Genomic DNA, 18,908 nt, shown 5'->3' with positions numbered 1-18,908 from the left:
GGACTGTTGGTGGCCCCCAGTTAGTGAGTCAAGTTTAGAATCGGTTTCAGAGGTCTACTGAAACAATCAATAGAAAGTTTAGAAAAATGTTGGCATGTTTGAATTTATTAACTTAGACATCATTAAACCAATTGATCCTCAATTCACAACGGTGCATGAGAGACTTCAAGACTCTAGATTTTGTCCTCACTTCAATAATTGCATAGGTGTTATTGATAGGACACACATACCAATTGTTGTGCTAAGTGATGAGATGGTTAACCATGTTGGTCACCATGGGTTTGCAATACAGAATGTTATGGTTGTATGTGACTTTAACATGAGATTCACATCCATAGTAGCTGGATGGCTAGGTTCAGCACATGATACAAGAATATTCAAAGATACATTAGACAAATACAAAGAAAGGTTTCCCCATCCTCCACCAAGTATATATTTCACTTGTGTGCAACTAAATTTACAATATTGTTTGTCTTCTATTTCACTAACACATGTATTATTCAGAAAATATTATCTTGTTGATTTAGGTTACCCAAATCAGACTAGATATCTAGCACCTTATAGAGGCCAAAAGTACCATCTACTGGAGTTTCGACAAGGCCGAGCTCTTAGTGGTAAAAAAGAGATATTCAATCATGATCATTCGTGACTCAGAAATGTCATCGAGCACTCCTTTGGTGTGTTGAAGTAGAAATGGCGCATTTTACGGAATGTGCCTAGCTACCCAATAGAGAAGCAAACAAGGATTATCATTGCGTGTATGGCACTGCATAACTTTATTAGGGATAATGCATTGTTTAATTGTCACTTTGCTAGATGTGATCATGACAAGGACTACATCCCTCCGGGGCATGTGATCAACACATCTAGGGGAAGCTATGGTAGGGGTGGTGATGGAGACATGAATACCACTCGTGAAAATATTGCTAATGCTTTGATGGTTGCAAGATGATAGAAACCTTGCAATAGTTAGACAAGAGAACGGTATAATACTTTTGGATGATGGGTAGCTATATATTTTGGTGTAACTATGCTGTAATATGTCAACATGATAAACTTATATGCAATTATAATATTTCCTCATTGAAGTGTCTCATCTCAGTAAAATCCAGTCAAAATATGCAATTTATACAGTCAAATCATGCAATTTTAGTTAAATCCAATTAATAACAAGTAATTCATGCTAAATCGGCTAATAAAAATGTTATTTACGTTTACAATAGCTCTTAAACATGTCCTTTGCACTTAAATCAACACAAACAATACTTAAACAAAATTTGCAGTAGATAAGGGCATTTCAGTCATGCACATCCAGCCATAGGGTTACTAGCTGTCCAAAAGCGCCCTTGCCAAACGGCAAATCAGGACTCACCAGGTACCAGCTCCAGCTGCTTATCAGCCAGCTGCAGCCCAAACAAACATAGCCTAGAAGGCGCCCGCCCATCTGTTGATGAATTCACGCTAGATTTACCAGCTTGCATGCGGCCAAACGCCCCAACTTCTCCACACAATTTTCCTTAAATCGAAGCATACACGGTTAAGAGCATCTCCAACAGCCATGCTACCACGACCTCCATCGCTAAAATAGCGAGTGCAGCGCAAAAACGATGCTCCAGCAGAAACGCTATCCACGCGCTAATCTTGGAGGCCCTCCAAATCGCCCTCGCCGCACGCCAAATGTAGCGTGTCCTCCCGGACCGCCATCTTGCAACCACCACCTTCCCTCCCGCCTTCCTCCCCTTCCTCTCTTCCCTTCCCCATTGACCAGCTACGCGATGGCAGCAAGCTTCAGAGCACAGCCGACGGCAGCAAGGGCTGCGCAATGGAGCTGCACGATGGTGATGACTCCGGCGAGCTACAAAGGGAGAAAAAGGGTGCCGAGACCATAGTGAGGATCTGGTAGGGATGCGAGGGATCAGTCGGAATCTTACCATGCATCGCCGATTTCGCAGTGAAGTGGAGCTCGATACGTCGGCCGCCCGTGGAGAAGAAGGGGCCATGCATGAGCTCCACAGTGGTGGCAGGGCTGTAGCCCAGAGAAGAAAGGGAGGGGGTGTTGGCTATGCCCTGGAGCTAGATCTGGATGAGAGAGAGCAACAGGGAGAGGGACTGAGAGGAGCAACAAGGACTGGGCAGCGGCAGTGGCCCAAGGCCGAGCAGGAGAGAGAGAGGGAGAGTGGGGAGAAAGGGGCAAGGGGTGCTCACCGAGGCGGCGTGCGGGTGGAGATACAATGGCGACTCCACGGCAGGACGGCATGGCGCGAGCGGCACGGCACACTGGCTAGATGCAGCCAAGCGGCTGGGACGGCGCACAGCCCGCACATGAGCGGTGCGGGCTGGTGTGGTGGAGTGCGCTCGCGGCTGAGCACACGGCGTCGACGTTAAGGAAGGACAGGAGCTCTATGAAGAGGGAGAGCGCCGGGAGCTCGTTGGCGACAGCTCAGAGTCGGGCGGTCTTAGCGGCAGCACGCTGGTGAGGGACGGGCCGAGCTCGCCGACGGCGAGAGCAGGACCGAGGCGGTCGAGCACGGCACGTGCAGGCGGGGCTAGCTGGCTAAGCCAGCTGAGCGGCGCAAAGGGAGGACGCGGTTGCGCGCACGGTGATAACAGGACGCGCGAGCAGGCTACACGAGCATAGCTGCGAGAGGGAGAGAGGGCTGCCGGAGAATACTATTAAATAATGATAGAATATGGATGGTGAAATATGAATGTACTATTAGAGTGGTGGAGTAATATAAAAAGAAAATTTTTATAGATGACCATCCATATAAGGATATGTATGGTGTATTATAGATGGTATGTTGAAGTTGTTCTAAGAGAAGAAACTAGGTATCCAAAGCCAACGTGCACACAATTCACTTTGCATAGAATATAATGGTAAGTGTTCCTAGTTCTGTCCAAACTTCGATGCACGATATATACCCACTCCGTTCTTTTTACTTTCCCTTATTGAGTTTTTATGGTATTCGAAAGTCAACTTTGATTACTAGTAACTTTTATAGCTTATATATACTAATAAATTATATGTTCATTAAAGCATTTCTAAAGAGGAATTTAGTAATATGATTGTTATATAGCCAATCTTAATTACTAGTTTTAGGCATGCTAGTGACCAAACTTTTGAAAGCCCTAACCACATACTCCAAACGGATAAATAAAAATGAATGGAGGGAGTATACGCGAATCATGCGGAACATGGCAAAAATACAAAATTAGACAACATATATGACCGTATTTACCGAAATAGACAACATATTATCGTATTTACAATTTTAGCATTCATATTCGGCACCTCGTTTACCGAAAATTGACTTTCGATACACTGTACACCGAAAATACCATATTCGGCACACGGTATGCCGAATATGGCACTGTAGCACCGTATTCGGCACACAGTGTGCCGAAAATGCCATTTTCGGCACACCATGTGCCGAAAATGAACAATAACGCGCATGAACAATAACAACAGTGCGTTTGAATTTCGTTTTCCCTCTTTTCAAAACGGTGGTCTTCTATTACTCTAAAAATTTTAAAAAAAATTTATGTGTTCAATAATCCATGTGCAACCCATTTTAATTGGATTCACCGAAAAACCCTTTGTATATTTAAAACTAAAATTCTTAAAAAAAACTACTTTTATAACTTGTAATAATTGTTAGTGTCTCAAATAAATTCCCAAAAATCGAATAAAATTCACTAATATTCTTCTTATATGATGGACTAATTTCTAAAATTATTTCCAACCCTAGTTTATATGATGAAAAAGTGAGTTCCTTTGTAATGCTTCATTTACATGAAATGATAAAAATACATATAAATAAAGCATTACAAAGGAACCCACTTTTTAATCATATAAACTAGGGCTGGAAATAATTTTAAAAATTAGTTCATCACATAAAAAAAATATTAATGAATTTTCCTAGATTTTTGGGAATTTATTTGAGACACTAACAATTATTACAAGTTATAAAAGTAGTCTTTTTTTGAGAATTTTAGTTTTAAATATACAAAGAATTTTTCAGTGAATCCAATTAAAATAGGTTACACATGGATTATGGAACACTTAAAAAAAGTTTCAAAATTTTTAGAGTAACAGAAGACCACCGTTTTGAAAAAGAAGGAAAACGAAATTCAAATGCACTGTTGTTACTGTTCATGCGCGTTACTGTTTATTTTCGGCGCATGTGCCGAATATGGTATTTTCGGTTTACAGTGTATCGAAAGTTAATTTTCGGTAAATAAGGTGCTAAATACGAATGCTAAAATTATAATTATGACGATATATTGTCTATTTTGATAAATATGGTCATATATGTTATCTAATTTTGTATTTTTGCCCGTGGAACATTTATTCACTTATCGCAAGGAATGAAGGCGAATGACAAGTCTTGTAGTACGAGTGAAAAAGGAAGAAACCACACAGACGTGATTTGCATGCATTAATTCATATACATTCTGTCATCCACCAAGTAATGCACTGAAAAAATAAGGAAAAAATAATGCACAAATATGCATTAAGCAAACTTATGTAGCGCGATCTGGGTAATCAAGATAAGTTGGATCTGAGCTCATATTACAAACATACTGAAATAAAATCCGCGAGAAATTTACTGAAAGAACAGTTTCTCGAGTGAACTGAAACTTCCTACAGCATTAACAGATTACTTCAGAATGCGTGACAAACTATAGGTAGAAAACAACCTACGAATTAAAGGTGGCTAAATGGACGGTCCGGCCCAGCACGGGTCCATTTAGGCACAACTCGGCTAGACCCGTTAGCCAAGCGAGTCATACCGTACCAACCCACATGCCACAATGCCACCCCAGGCACAACCCACTTAAAATCGGGTCATACCATGCCAACCTACGATACGGTAAGTTCGATGACCTTTTTTGGCTCGTTAACCCGTGAAAAATTAAAAAAAAAATCACAAAAACTCACACTCATAGGAATCAAACATGTTATCATTGCACCTATATGATATTAGATCTAAACAAATTATATAATATCTTAAAAAACAAAAAAAACTTAAACGGGTCGTACCGTGCCGGCCCGGCGTGCCGCGGCTCCAGTCCAGGTACGGCTCAGGCCGTTGTGTCGTGCTGGCCAACCCGTTAGCCACCACCTGGGCCAGGCCAAAATAACTGTGCCTTATACCGACCCATTTAACCCGGCCCACTTGGCCACCTTTGCTACGAACGTTTGCTTTTGGCTGTCCCAAAAGGCCCTGCGCATATAGCTGCCTAAAGGGAACTGGAGTAGTGCCTTCTTCATTATCAAGTGAACAAGGTACATGCATTGACAGATTTTCCATGAAATGAGAAAATCCTTCACAAACTCCAAAGGCCCAACCAGAATCTGCAAGCTCGAGCATAAAAATCGTTGATTAACACTTATGCAGCACAATGCATAAGAAAATAATGATCACAAAGGAGGACAATACTGGTGTGTTTATCTTTATTTATACCTGCAGAGTGTGCTAGCTGTTGCTCGGCCTCGTCGTGTCTGCAAAACATTAACACACTGTGAATAGAAATTAACAAAAAACTTAAGATCTAAAAAGATAAAAAATCAGCTAATGGGGGCAGTAGTAGTGCAATCCATACCAGTTCTCCTACGCGGTTGATCACACACCCGTCGATTGACAAATACCATGCATAATCCAACATTTGTTGCATGAGAACTAATATACGCGCAGATATTGGCCGGTTATCTAGTCCAATCCACCAAGAGCTTCCAAGCCAAATTAAGTAAATGAGCTAAGAACTAATATATGTGCAAGTAAAGAAAGACGAGATAAGCTAACCAACTGAACCTAAGGTAATTGATTGCACATGTGTTTCCTTGAAATGCTGAATTAGTATAGTTACCTTTACCAAATTCAATGTGGGCTTCTTAGGATTTAAGTTCACTGCTTTCTTAATTGCAGCCTCTGCATATATGACCTCCCCGATCATGGCTTTCGAACAATTCATCTCAACAGAGACGTCCACAAGTGAAGAGAGATTCTCCAGGCCAAAGTTGGGATCACCAAATTGATCCATTATTTGTCGCAACTCAAATGCTAAATGAAAGGTTATGAGATTTTGCATGGCTCCGGGTGCAAACGCCACCTCTATGGTTTGCCGTATACAAAACATTTTTAGACACCTGAATGGATGAACATTGCCAATGGCCAATTTCTTTTCTCTGTCTTGTGTTTGTTCCGCCACCTTAACGGAAAGAGAAGAAAGATATGGCATGCTTCCAAGGAGTTGAAGGTCCTCCTCTCCCAGTGTTTGTAACGCGATCGATAGAGAGGAGAGGGCCGAGAGGGAGGACATCCATCTTGGCACTGCATGGATGATGCCACACACCAGCTGTATGTTCTGAAGCTGTTGAGGTCCGGGTGATAACCTGTCACATTGAGAATCTAGGTCGCCGTTGCATCCATAAAGTTCTATGTGTTTGAGACTGACCATATTAGATAGCAATCGGGTGACATGCTTTCCGTAGCTCTTATCCCATTTATCAAACCGTAAGTTTATAGACCTCAACTCTATCAGCCCGTCCAAATCATGAAGCATGGTCGGAGACTCCACATCGATATAACCGATCATTTCTTGCATATATTTGAGATTTCCAAACCCATTCGGTATTCTCACTTGATAGTCAACACACAGGTACATCAGTTGTTGCAGTTGAACAAAGGTTGATGGCAGCTCTTTAATTCCAGTCCAACTTACGTCCAGTATCTGCAAAAACTGGAGATTCTCAATCTCTTTCGGGATCTTAGTGATGCTCGTGGAATGTAGTCCCAAATACCTAAGGTGAAACGCATTGCAGATATCCCTAAAATGCTGGTTAACCACTTGCTTACAACCACTTAAATCCAATGCACGCAAGATTGGAAAGCTCGAAAGGGATGGCGACAAATCGAAAGCTTTTGCAGACACAGTAAGTGACCTCACATAGGACAAGCTCACAGTTGATAGCCGCTTCACATCATCTTCATTGCTGGTTTGGAGGGATAGTCGATGTATCTTATTTGGAAGATAAATGGACCTTTGGCCATCTAATGTTGTTAGAAAGTTATCCTCATTTGATAAGCAAGTGATGAGATCAAGCACCATATCATGTACACGAAACGAGGTTACTGTTTCATCACTGTCAATGGCTTCTGGTTGGATCATACTTCTGTTAACTAGCTCCTCAAGATAATCCTCACCTACTTCATACATGGCCTTCCCCTGTTCTTTGCGGACAAAACCTTCACCTGCCCATTTCCATATCAAAGCTTCTGTACTAATCTTATAATCCTCTGGATACAAACTTAGATACAACAAACAAGCCTTTAGATGTGGAGGTAGCTCATAATAACTGATTGATAGTATCCTTCTCATGTCGTTAACATCAGAACTATCTTCTAGCCCAGAACCCATTGATTGGTACACCTTGGACCAGTAGTTATGTGTATTTTCCTTTCCCTTTTGCCTGGCCAGCACGCTAGCTATTGTAATGATAGCCAATGGTACACCACCACATTTCCTTAAAATATTCTCAGATACTCTAGCCAATTCATTAGGAGGACATTTGTCTTCAACGCCAAATATTCTGAGGTAGAATAACTTTCTTGAGTCATCAAGAGAAAGGGGTTTTAGTTGATAAACACCACCAATTTGTCTGGCAACATCTAATTTACGAGTTGTTGTGATTATTCTACTCCCCCGTTCATTCTCGATCAAAGCATAATGAATCTGTTCCCACACAGAAATATTCCATATGTCATCAATAACAATGAAGTACCTGTAAGGGGACCGTGTATTAGTAAATCTCTATGTTCGGTTTTATTTTGTCGAGCATTAATTAGCAATATGCAAGTAAAAATGTATCTACACATAAGAGGAGACGGACATCCTCAAGAATTTTTGTAGTCAACTATGAATATTCAGGCAACGTCATCATGGTTATATAAGCCTCCTAGTCCATAGACGAAACACATCATGACAAATGAATAAGAACAGAAAAAATACAAGATATTACAAACAACCATGCCTAACAAGTTTTAGAATAGCATGTTGTTGAGGAATGTGGACCATACATCGACAATCTACTTGAACTGTTACCATTTTACTGAAGCCTTTTATGTTCATCTGCTTGAACACTCACTATTTTACTGAAACCTTAATTTTTGCAGAAATTATAAACCTAGTTTTTTTTTGCGATATTACAAATTGGAAACATTAAAATTAGGTAATTTTAGTTTGTAAAATCTGTGCTCTGTTCTACATTACTGTGTTCAACTAGGGCTCTTGTTGTTCTGAAATAAATAGTCATGAATTTTCTATATTCAAATTATAATATTCAGATCTTTATTTGGAGATATCTTAATACAGAAAATATGAATTGAGAATGTGAATCTGTAGTCCAAATAAACTATTCTTGTCATAGAGGAAGTCTTGAATAGATATAGATTCACTGCTATAGAACCACTCATGGCAGATCTGAGGGGAATCAAAGAATCCAAGACTTGTGGCACCACGACAACCAGGAGGGGGACGAGGATGGCAGGGCAGGGCAGCAGCTTGTGCAGACGGCCTCGCCAACCTGCAGCTTGCCGTTGCCCTGCTCTGCTCTTGTCGCCAACGAAGACAAGTTGATTCTTTGCGCCCCCCCCCCCCCTCCCCAACCACACACTTCTGCGTTAGTTGACTTTTTTGTTTTCTTAGATGGCATTAGGCCACTCCCAGTGCTAGTCACTAAGACATTAGCTAGACGTTCACGTAGGAAAAAAAAAATGATGTGGTAGAGTAGTTAAAGAAGAGAGAATGAGCTAGCGTCTTCACGAAGAAACAAGGTAGGCTCAATATTCAAGAGACTAGAAACCAATAAATATGCATTGGGGGCAAGGTGTGTTTTTTCATTTAATTATTGGCTATGAGAAATCACATGTAGACACTACACATTATTAGAGTTACTTATTTCTACACACCAATTTAATACATTCTCTCACCTCTAAGAAACAAGCATAGACACTTTGTATTGGAAGTGACCTTTGTGGCTTGGAAGAGAGATGAGGTAGCGCATGCCTGGAAGTTTTATCACTTATTAGCCGGCCTGCTGGGCTGGTCCAAACAAATCCATTCATTCTTATTTTTGTCTTATATAAGCATATAAGTTCTATTGTGACAATGTTAATATCTTCAATTTTCTACCCTATATATATATATATTATTATATTGAACGTTATGCCGATATGGACCAGTACTGAAATGTTCCATTCCCATAGGTAAACTGGAGTGGTCTTTGGAATGGAATCGGCAAGCATGATTCATAGACTGAGAAACAAATCTGGTGTGACCGACTAATTGAGTTGGGAACACAACGGTCATAGCCATACAATAATCAGCATGAGAAAGAAACACACATGGTTCATGCAGGGATTGAGGACAATGAGAAGATGTGCATGTAGTGCCTCTGTTAAATAGAGAGACCTTAATGGTACAATTATTTTGGTAGTGCTATATTATATCCGTGTATATTAATTAGATCTGTTATATGCACTTAACATACAATTATATCTTTAATCATAGAAACTACAATTGTAGAGTAATTGTAATGACACTTTTAATCATAGAAGTTAAAAGTCTATAACAAACGGACGATATTACTCAAGAATAGTCACGCAATTGCGAGTGCTATTCAGCAAGTTAGTACAAATTAAAGGTATCAGTTTCATATATTGAGCTACACATTGATGGTGTAACGAGAATTAGATCTGGATTCTACAATGACTTGTATTTGTTGATGTAATTTTTAAATACTCATAGATCTTTCTAACATTTTAAATTGAAATTTTTTAACAACCAAAGTTATAGTATTAGATATTTTATCCTCGAAGTAAATAACTTTACATTGTGAAATTTGATTCTTTTCACTTTTTATCATGATCATTGACATGCTTGTAAACCACCAATACGCGGAAACAAAGGAAGAACTAAGATAAAAAAGCTAAATAATAAATAATCATGTATACCCATGTATAAGATATGCTATAATCATTTAAACTATTTTACACCATCAAAATTAGCGATAGAGAGTGAAAATATTATAATAACTACACTTTTGCTTTTTTCGATGGATAAATATTTTAGAACAACAGTTTCCAAGAGAAAGGACAAATATTGCGAAAGACAAGGAGTAGTTATCAAGTAAGCTAGCTAGCTAATACTAACAAAGTTTGACTACTCAAACAGCAAAATTGATGCCAGGTTCGACGATCTCAATTAATCCTTCCGTTTAAAATATAAGACGTATCTTGTTTAGGAAAACTCAAACTTAGTGTATTTTGACTAACAATTAGTAAATTATAAGTATATTTATTGTGTAAAAATTATACAATTAGATGTATATTTCATAATATTTTCATCCTATATTGGGTTTGTAGCTATGCATGATATATTTTGTGAGAGAATAATGATCAAAGTCTAACTTTGAAGAACATGACAAATAAAATATGCCTTGTCTTCTTGAACGGACAGAGTACTGCATTTAACTTGTAACACAACTGCATATGCTTGTATACGTGCATGCCAATTACCCAAATGAGACACACACGTACCTCTTGTCCCAAAGGAATTTTCTTAGTTCGTCAATGAATTGTTCTTCCTTCCACGTTGCTTCGTAGTTGGAGTTGCCAAGTTGATGGAGCATGTTACTGAAAATATTAATCATGTTAGGATTAAGGGACACCGAAACAAAAGCCCCGCGATCAAATTGCCCTTTTAGCATCTCATACACTATTTTAGCAAGAGTTGTCTTGCCCAATCCCCCAAAGCCAACAATTGAGACTATCTTGAGTTGTTTATGCGTCGATGCCTCATGCTCATCCAACAGCCTCTTGACTAATTCAAGACTCGTCGGTCCGGTACCAACGAGCTCTGTTGCCCTTTTGTACAGAGCTGATAGCCGAAGGCTATCTATAGTTGGGCCAAGAGGCTTAATATCAATAATATCTACTTTGTACCTATCACGCCGCTCACCAACTTCCTTGATACGGGTTTTGATGTTTCTGATATCAGTGCCTATGTTATGGCGGATCTTGGCCCTTGTCAGTAGATTGATTGTTTTCTCAAAGAAGCCCCTGAAGCTAAGCGGCTTCGCTTCCGTTGGCATATGGGTGTCGACGCACACCATGAAGGTGTCAACGCTATCTTCAATGTCGTAGGATAGCTCCCTGACCTCCCTAGCCCAAAGCTTTACTTGAATGTCAGGTGGATGATCGATCGGCGCCTTGGATATCTTGAGGAGGGCAGCCTCCATGCTCTCCAGCTCGGCCTTGAGGAACATGATCTCGCCCCTGATGTTCTTCTGCAGCTTGTACTCCTCCGTGAGCAGGTTGGCCAGCTTGGGCAGAAGGGTGCCCATCGCCCCCGTGACGACCTGCATTCTCTCGCTTGCTCGGGCACTCCCAGGTCAGCTGGTGTTTCAGTCTGCTGCGTGCCCTGGTTGCAGCTTCTACTCAGTTGCAAACCCAAGCCAAACCAGACAGGAGCAGGAATAGGCAGCGCTACCGCAATCAGGTCAATGCATGTTGAAGCCTGCAAAATCCAAGACTCACGACACCAGAATCTCAAACCATGGAAACTGCAGGCTGCAGGGGCAAGAAACCAAGAATACATGAGGAACAAGCACCAAACCTTGGCCGGCAAGGGAAACGATCGACGACGAGCAGAACCACGGTCGCGAGCTGAATACAGAGGCAGCAGACGCAGCACAATACAAGAGCTAGCGGAAGAGCCCCAGGAGGCAGGAGCAGATCTGAAGACTCAGGAGTGAGGAGGGAAGACCGTGTAGGGACTTGGGAGAGTGGGGGCATGGAGCCAATAATGGAGGCCGACCAAGGCGCGTCTTTCGATCACCAGTAGACAGCGCGTCGCCCGACGACCCCGAGGTCAAGCCGGCCGCGCCTGCCCCCACCCCACACACGCACGGCCACACACACACCCACGGTCGGAGCGATGATGCTGAAGCCAGTTGACCTGGAGCAACGATGTGTCGACTACGGACATGGTTCGTCTTCTTTTATTTTATTTTTTTTACGAAGAAGATGGCCCGGAGATAACAAGGATTTTATTTTTCTGAAAAAGGTAATAGCGATTCTAATTCGATCCGGTCCTTTGGTTCAGTGTCGAGATTTGCGTAAGGTGTGACCAGAAAAACCAGATACGAGATAAAACATGGTACGAACAGTAGAACACTATTCGTTGAACACGGAACAACACATAGGGGCTGTTTGGATTCGGCTCAGCGCGCCCCGCCGAACCGTCTCGTGCCAAATTCTAGGCGAAGGATTTAGCCATCACAGATTTAGTCACTTGTGGACGCAAATTCATACTGGTGCGGGTCAGTGGAGGATCTAGTGCTAGAGCATTAGGTAGGTAATGATTAGGCTTTTCTATTTTTTTTTTTAACAAACAGTGGGCTAGATCACATATTAAATTAAATTTAGATCAAATTTAAGGATAGTCCCAGACCTACCTGGACTACCCTCTAGGTCCGCCACGGGTGCGGGTGTGATTGCTACAGGGAGCCACGGGTGCGCCAACACGCGGGCGCCGAACCAAGCAGCAGCCCTCGCGAGCGTTGGCGCGCCAATTTTAATAGAGCGCGCGTCGGCCATGAACCAAACGAGCCTATACTGGCTAGCAGTGGTTGGCCGGGATGGCCTGGCGCTATGCGGCTCCGTCTTAGCTGCGGCCACCTTGGCCCCCTCGAATTCAGTTCTTAGTGTTGCTGGTATCTTAGACGGTCTCGCTAATCGAACCATCGATCTGTGATAAGTTTAACACAAGGCCATCCGGAATGAGAGATTTTAGAATTTTACACTCAGTATGCGTACCTTTCAGGATTTAGTATGCTTTCCGTTTATGCCACCGTGCGTTGTTTTAGAACGTGTCATTTCTCTCGTTTTCTTTTCTTTTTGTTTTCTTCTCTATGGATGGACTGAAATGCTCCTGCCTCTCCTTGAATTGACGGGATTAGGATATATTTTGTTTTGAGTCTAAGTTTGCCACATTTAATGATAGTCACGCTATAGGTTTTAGACAACTGTTTGGTTGACTGTTATAGTTGTGACAAGCCACACTTTGTTAGCTTTTTTAGGCACACGTTAAATATTCAATTTTTTTACTAACTTTGCTACACTTACGGCTAAGAATTTGTTAGCAATTTTGGTGTTTCGTTGATTGATTCTGTGGCTCTTAGATTTGATTTGGCAAACGAAATGGTTGATTTGATGGAGATAGAAGAAACAGGGGACGTCACTCATATTCTTGCTTGCTTGGCCAGGGCGTAGGTAGAGGGAGAGGCTAAGGCGAAGGAGGTGGGGCGAGGGTAGCATTAGGGTCACACGAGCACATGGAGGGGATAGGGTGGAGCAGGCAGACAAGGCGGCGATGGAGGGACTCGACAGCGTGCCTGGCATAGGTGGACAAAGAGCTAAGTGGGGAGAGCACGGCTACTGCATTGGACCAGAGCAAACAAGCAGTACAGGGAGAACAGAGGAGAAAGGGGAAGAAGATGGTCAGGAGGGGCAACCTAGTTCAATCCACTTCGTGCGATATGGTCCAATCGAGCCTATTCAGCTGTCAGGAGCATTTCGACCAGGCCAGGCGAAAAGGAAAATAAAAATAAAAGAAAAGGAGAGGAATGGCACGTTCTGAAATAATTCACGCGCGCCGTGACATGAATAGAAAAGATATGCAAATTGAGTGTCAAATCCTGAGAGACGTGCGTATTGACTGTTAAATTCTTAAAATCTCTCATTCAGAATAGCTTTTTCAGTAGTAGTGATTTTTCAATATTTTCTGATCAAGGAAAATGTGATATCCACTAGCCATGGCCACTATGACAGATAACTAACTTTCCTAGCTCAGCTTTTATCACAACACTGCAATTTTATAAATTAGACATAAGCTCATTCACACACAGCTCCAACAGTGAACTTAAAACGTCCATTACTCCACCAGCAGTTCATACTGAACAACCACTTGCTGATGCAGTACTAGTATCCTGGTATGCGTACATTAGTGCACAGTCTAGATGACAAGACGTGAATCGATACATACTTTAGACTACAGCGAAGACCAACTTCAAGGGACAAGTTTCAGGCATTAAGAAGAAAATGTCCGGCAATTTAAGATACCGACCTTTGCATTTGCGAAAGACCCGTGATTGACATGAATAGTGCACATGTAAACAAAGATTTAGTTGAAATCGAACTGGCGCAGAGGAACTTGTCATAAAAAAAAACTCTTTCAGTACAGAATAGCAGCTCAATGGGCTAGTTTACAGGATTCGTGGTGCTACTGGTGCATCCTCCGTATGCATCGCTATGAAAAAAAAAAAAAGCAAATTAGATATTATGAACTCACACATTAGACAACCAAAAGAAAAATTAACAGTTCATGATTACCTTTTGGTTTCAGATCAATTATAGATGAAGAGAGCCATTGTCCATTCTCTTAGCTAGTTCATCGAAAAATTATAGAAGGTTTAGAAAAAATATGATCATAATTAGAACATAAGAATTGCAGAAGCATCAAAATAGTAATTGCATACTAATTAATTAATAATCACAATTGGTAATATTTGCAATTCGCAATAGTATCTGAAATTTCATGGAAACAGTTAAACAATATACCAAAAAAATTACTATGGTTAAACAAAAACAAATTTGGGTCCAGCAAACCCTGAAAAATTACATATCAACAAAATTTAGTATAATATATGATGTAGTAAGATCATTAGTTTCTGGAGGTATTATCAATTCAGAGAACAGATACAAGGTTTCAAAATGAAGGCAATGAATCAGCGCAGTGGTTGAAGGTAACTGCATTTCCCTTGTTTATATTGTATAGATCATTGTACACATAATTTTATTTTAAGAGGACTGAAACTTTTTATATACGTCAAATTTGAAGTATCTTATGGGAAGTTAAAAAAGTGGTTGCTACAGATTAGCTAAAAAGAAAAGAAGTGATAGACACACGTGCAAGTAGTGAAGAGAAGATAACAATTTTTTTTCTACAGGATATGAATTTTCAGATAAAATTTAACCTACTGTGCAGTTCAACTGAGATTCCAGAACATATCATGCATACTCATCAAGAAGAGGTATACTGCATTAATATTTTACAAATAGGAAATGCATTATTAACCTATTTCTGTGCCAATTTTTACGTTGATGCTTAGAGATTTTATGGTGCTTGAAAGTCATGATAGCCGTCCATTTGGACCAATCGAAGAGTTAAGAATGGGAAGGTACCTGTTGAAAGATACTTTAAGTTGTGGGCCGATACCAAAAAGCGTGGGCCAGATACCAAGTTGAAGAATAAGTCACAGGGTACATTAGTAATTTTGTTAGTAAGATCCAATTAGGTAGAGGGGCAGTTTAGTAATAGTACATCCATGGTTATCGATAAATTTCGTTCCGTGTCTTCTGTGTCGATTCAGACACTAAATTGCCTGATCTAGCTCGGCATCGCGCCGCCGGTCGCTGCCGCGTACTCCGCCTTCCGCCTCCTCCACTTGCACCTTCGGCGTCGCGGTCTAGCACGGCACAGCGCGCCGCCACTATCGCATACGTACATTGCCTCCACCACCTCCACCTCCGGCGCCGCGGTCCGCCTCGGCACGGCAAGCTGGCGGTCGCACGACGCGCTCGCCAGCACGCCGTCGTTCTACTATGCGCACGGCGTCGTGCACGCGCCCAACCCCAAGGACCTCCTCCTTGCCATCCCCAAGCTGGAGACCGCTGTGTGGAGGTGGTCGCCCGTGCGGCGCTCGTCGTCCACGAGCTCCTCGAAGCACAGCGACCACTTCGTGCGCATTTCCAACCTGGTGTATGAGTGGCGCGGCCAGATGCCCGCAGCCACCAGTGGGGACACACCCCGCCGTTCGAGACGCCGAGCGAGTTGCTGTCGTCGTTTGGGATTACGGAGGAGGACAAAGAGGGGGAGTTCTCGCTGCCGTTGTCAGCGATGAGGAAGCTCCCGCCATTAGGTGTCGTGGTGTGTCCCCCGTTGGCGCTGAGCTTCGTTGATGACAGGTCGTCGCTGAAGGTGACCGACACGAATCGGGCCTCCTCCTCCTTGTCCAATCTCACAGCTCACTTCTTCTCTTCGTGGTCATCGAAGTAAGAGATTTAGAGATCACTCATTCACTGGTATGGTGTAGTGTGAGTGATGTGCTTGTTACCTAGAGCTTGATTTGATTAATTATTTTGCTCCCCTGGCTGAATCATATTGTGCACCGATTTTCTCAGTACTGCTAGTGTTTAGATATTTCATCTCGTTGGATAGGCTAACTAGAATTGGGTTGCCAGAGAAGGGAAGCGATGGAGGAGCCAATCGTCGGCAGGTGTTCGACCAGGATTGCTCGACGTGGGCGGCCGAACCCACCAGCCATGCCGCACCGCATGCGCGGTGCGCCGTCGGTGACGTTTCGAGCAGGGAGATCATCGATCCCGAGGAGGTAGCCTTTGGTGTGGGCTTCACGAGGAGGGTGCCTGCCGAAGGGAGGGGGTAGAGGAGGCAGCCATTGTCGATGTTTGGAGCAGGGACGTCATTGGCATTTGTACCAGGATCGAGAACTGCCCCTGTTCTACGATGGGGAATACCAGCGGCATTAGAGATAGTTACAGGAGTACAATTAGATCAAAGATCGATTACTAAACTGCCCTTGTTTACATTTATTCAAGTTCCTAACCTGCCATCGTAGAAATCAACGTTGATCACAATTCGGAGGGGGAGGAACCGGAGGTTCCCCCCAAGCACAGTAACAAACCTCTGATACTTAATAGGTGCTGGTTGTTCAATTTCTGGAGCATGCATGGACGAAGTTAAAATGCTCCGATACATATTCAGAGTCCTCATGTTATGTGGGGCAAGACATACAACCGCCGCAATAGGAGGAAAGCGACGGCAGCAGCAGGAGGAGCAAATCAGGGTAGGGATAAGTTTCCTTTTTGATAAAAGATAAGTTTGGTAGGAATTGGTTTTATTTGGTTAGGAGATATTGTTTGAGTTAGTTTCCAATTCAACAGGAGATAAGTTAGGAAAGTTAGAATTTGGAGTCAGATTGTGATTGTAATATCCTCCCTATATAAGGAGAGACAATATTCATAATAAAGCAACGAATTAAAAGTCCTATCTCCCTCCTCTCTCTCTCTCTCTCTCTCTCTCTCTCTCTCTCTCTCTCTCTCTCTCTCTCTCTCTCTCTCTCTCTCTACCGACCAAACTCCTCCCACTCTGGCCTTTCTTCTTCAGTAACACCACGATGAGGAGGCAACACAGAGATTGGTCTCGCTTTGCCATCAACTATGACAACTACCTTCATAACCCCCACCATCCACAATCCACAAGCCACAACATCTTGGTATCAGGATTAGTCTTTCATGAGGCTCCCCACCATGCCCAGGTGACGAGGCTCCTTCAGCGGACCGGGCCACCCTAGACCTCATCTTGCATAAGCTGGCGATGTAGGATACCATGCTGCACAAAATCGACACTCAGCAACAGGCGCACCATATCACAATTACGCGTTTGGAGGCTCATCGTGACTCTATCTCTTCATCACTCTCACCAAGAGGCGGTGACATCTTGCTGAACCCACAAGCTAGAGGTTCATCTGACGACCACACTACCGGGCGTGAGTGTATGACTGCGATTCAGATCGATTTCCTCGCCTACACAAGCTTGACTTTCCCAAGTATGACGGGAAGGCCGACCTCCTGTTGTACCTTAACCGATGCAAGCAGTTCTTCCGGGGGGTATGCACAAACGAGGATGATAAAGTCTGGTGGGCATTGTTTCACTTGACAGACTGCACTCAATAGTGGTACATGTTGCTCGAACGTGAAGAAGGCACATCGTCTTGGACCTGCTTCGTCGAGTTATTCAACCTACGATTCGGGTCACCCCTACGCACCAATCCCTTGGGCGAGTTGGCAGCTTGCCACCGCATGGGGGCTGTCACAGATTATTGTGATTGCTTCCTCTAGCTCTTGGCCCACACTAGACCACTGATGGCATCATAGCAGGTGCAACTTTTTACTGTTGGTTTGCAAGAACCCATGAGCATTGACGACCAGCTGTAGAACCCACGGTCCTTGGAGCCTACCATGAGCTTGGTGCACTCCTTTGAGCGCTAGGAACAGGCAGTCTAGGTGAGTGGTCGTGTGCTTCGTGCCGTGTTCCGTCCATCCCTTCTGAAGGCCAGCACCAACACCGTCACCCTAGCACAGGCTGGCATGCCGCATATGACCATTGCTACCGTGGCTGGCCGCACGATGAAACGGTTGTCCCAGACTGAGATGGAAGACCATCATCGCCATGGCCTCTACTTCAACTGCGACGAGCAGTACGTGCACAACCATAACAAGTCATGCAGGTGGCTCTTCCTCATGGAGCTGGGCGACGACAAAGATAGTTGTGATGATGACATCGATGCCAACACACCGCACATCTCACTACATGCAATCTTTGGTGTCCAGAAGCCCAATACCATGCTAGTGCAATGCAGAATTGGCGGCGTGGTGCTAAATGCTCTGTTGGACTTGGGCTCCACCCACAATTTCATACCCGAGTCTTTTGCGGCGCGCACCAACCTCCCATTCCAGGAGCATGGGAATCTCCATGTCATGGTGGCCAATGGTGAATGAGTGTCATGTTCCGTCATCCTTCGCTGGGCTGAAGTCTCCATTTCCACAAAAGAGTTTCAGGCGAATCTCTTCATCGTTCTGTTGGGAGGCTATGACATCGTACTTGGGACTCAGTGGCTTGAAAGTATTTCGCCGTCCTTCGCCGCTCTTGAGTGTGCAGATGATCAAGAGATGGGTGAAAGTATCTTTGTAGATGGTGACCTT

General features: G+C 43.0%; 1 protein-coding gene and 1 pseudogene across 3 annotated transcripts; one reads left to right on the top strand and one right to left on the bottom strand.

The window, feature by feature from the left end:
* Positions 1-1,132: 1,132 nt before the first annotated feature.
* On the bottom strand, positions 1,133-11,895 carry LOC133900401 (disease resistance protein Pik-2-like). Of its 3 annotated transcripts, XM_062341527.1 has the most exons (7): positions 11,680-11,895; positions 10,602-11,580; positions 5,872-7,786; positions 5,608-5,734; positions 5,469-5,506; positions 5,045-5,359; positions 1,133-1,579 (listed from the first exon to the last, which is right to left on the bottom strand). In XM_062341527.1, exons 2-4 carry the CDS (start codon positions 11,426-11,428, stop codon positions 5,711-5,713), a joined length of 2,766 nt encoding a protein of 921 aa, XP_062197511.1. In that variant the 5' UTR covers positions 11,429-11,580; positions 11,680-11,895; the 3' UTR covers positions 1,133-1,579; positions 5,045-5,359; positions 5,469-5,506; positions 5,608-5,710. The 3 variants fall into 3 exon arrangements, with proteins under 3 accessions (XP_062197511.1, XP_062197512.1, XP_062197510.1); XM_062341528.1 differs by lacking the exon at positions 1,133-1,579 and having other exon boundaries at positions 4,487-5,359; positions 5,469-5,524; XM_062341526.1 differs by lacking the exon at positions 1,133-1,579 and having other exon boundaries at positions 4,487-5,359.
* A 1,542-nt stretch (positions 11,896-13,437) lies between these two features.
* On the top strand, positions 13,438-16,300 carry LOC133901086 (uncharacterized; annotated as a pseudogene).
* The last annotated feature ends 2,608 nt before the right edge of the window (positions 16,301-18,908 follow it).

Source organism: Phragmites australis, chromosome 19, assembly GCF_958298935.1.
Source record: "Phragmites australis chromosome 19, lpPhrAust1.1, whole genome shotgun sequence".
NCBI classification, from domain to species: Eukaryota; Viridiplantae; Streptophyta; class Magnoliopsida; order Poales; family Poaceae; genus Phragmites; species Phragmites australis.
This window is presented reverse-complemented; position numbering and strand designations above follow the sequence as displayed.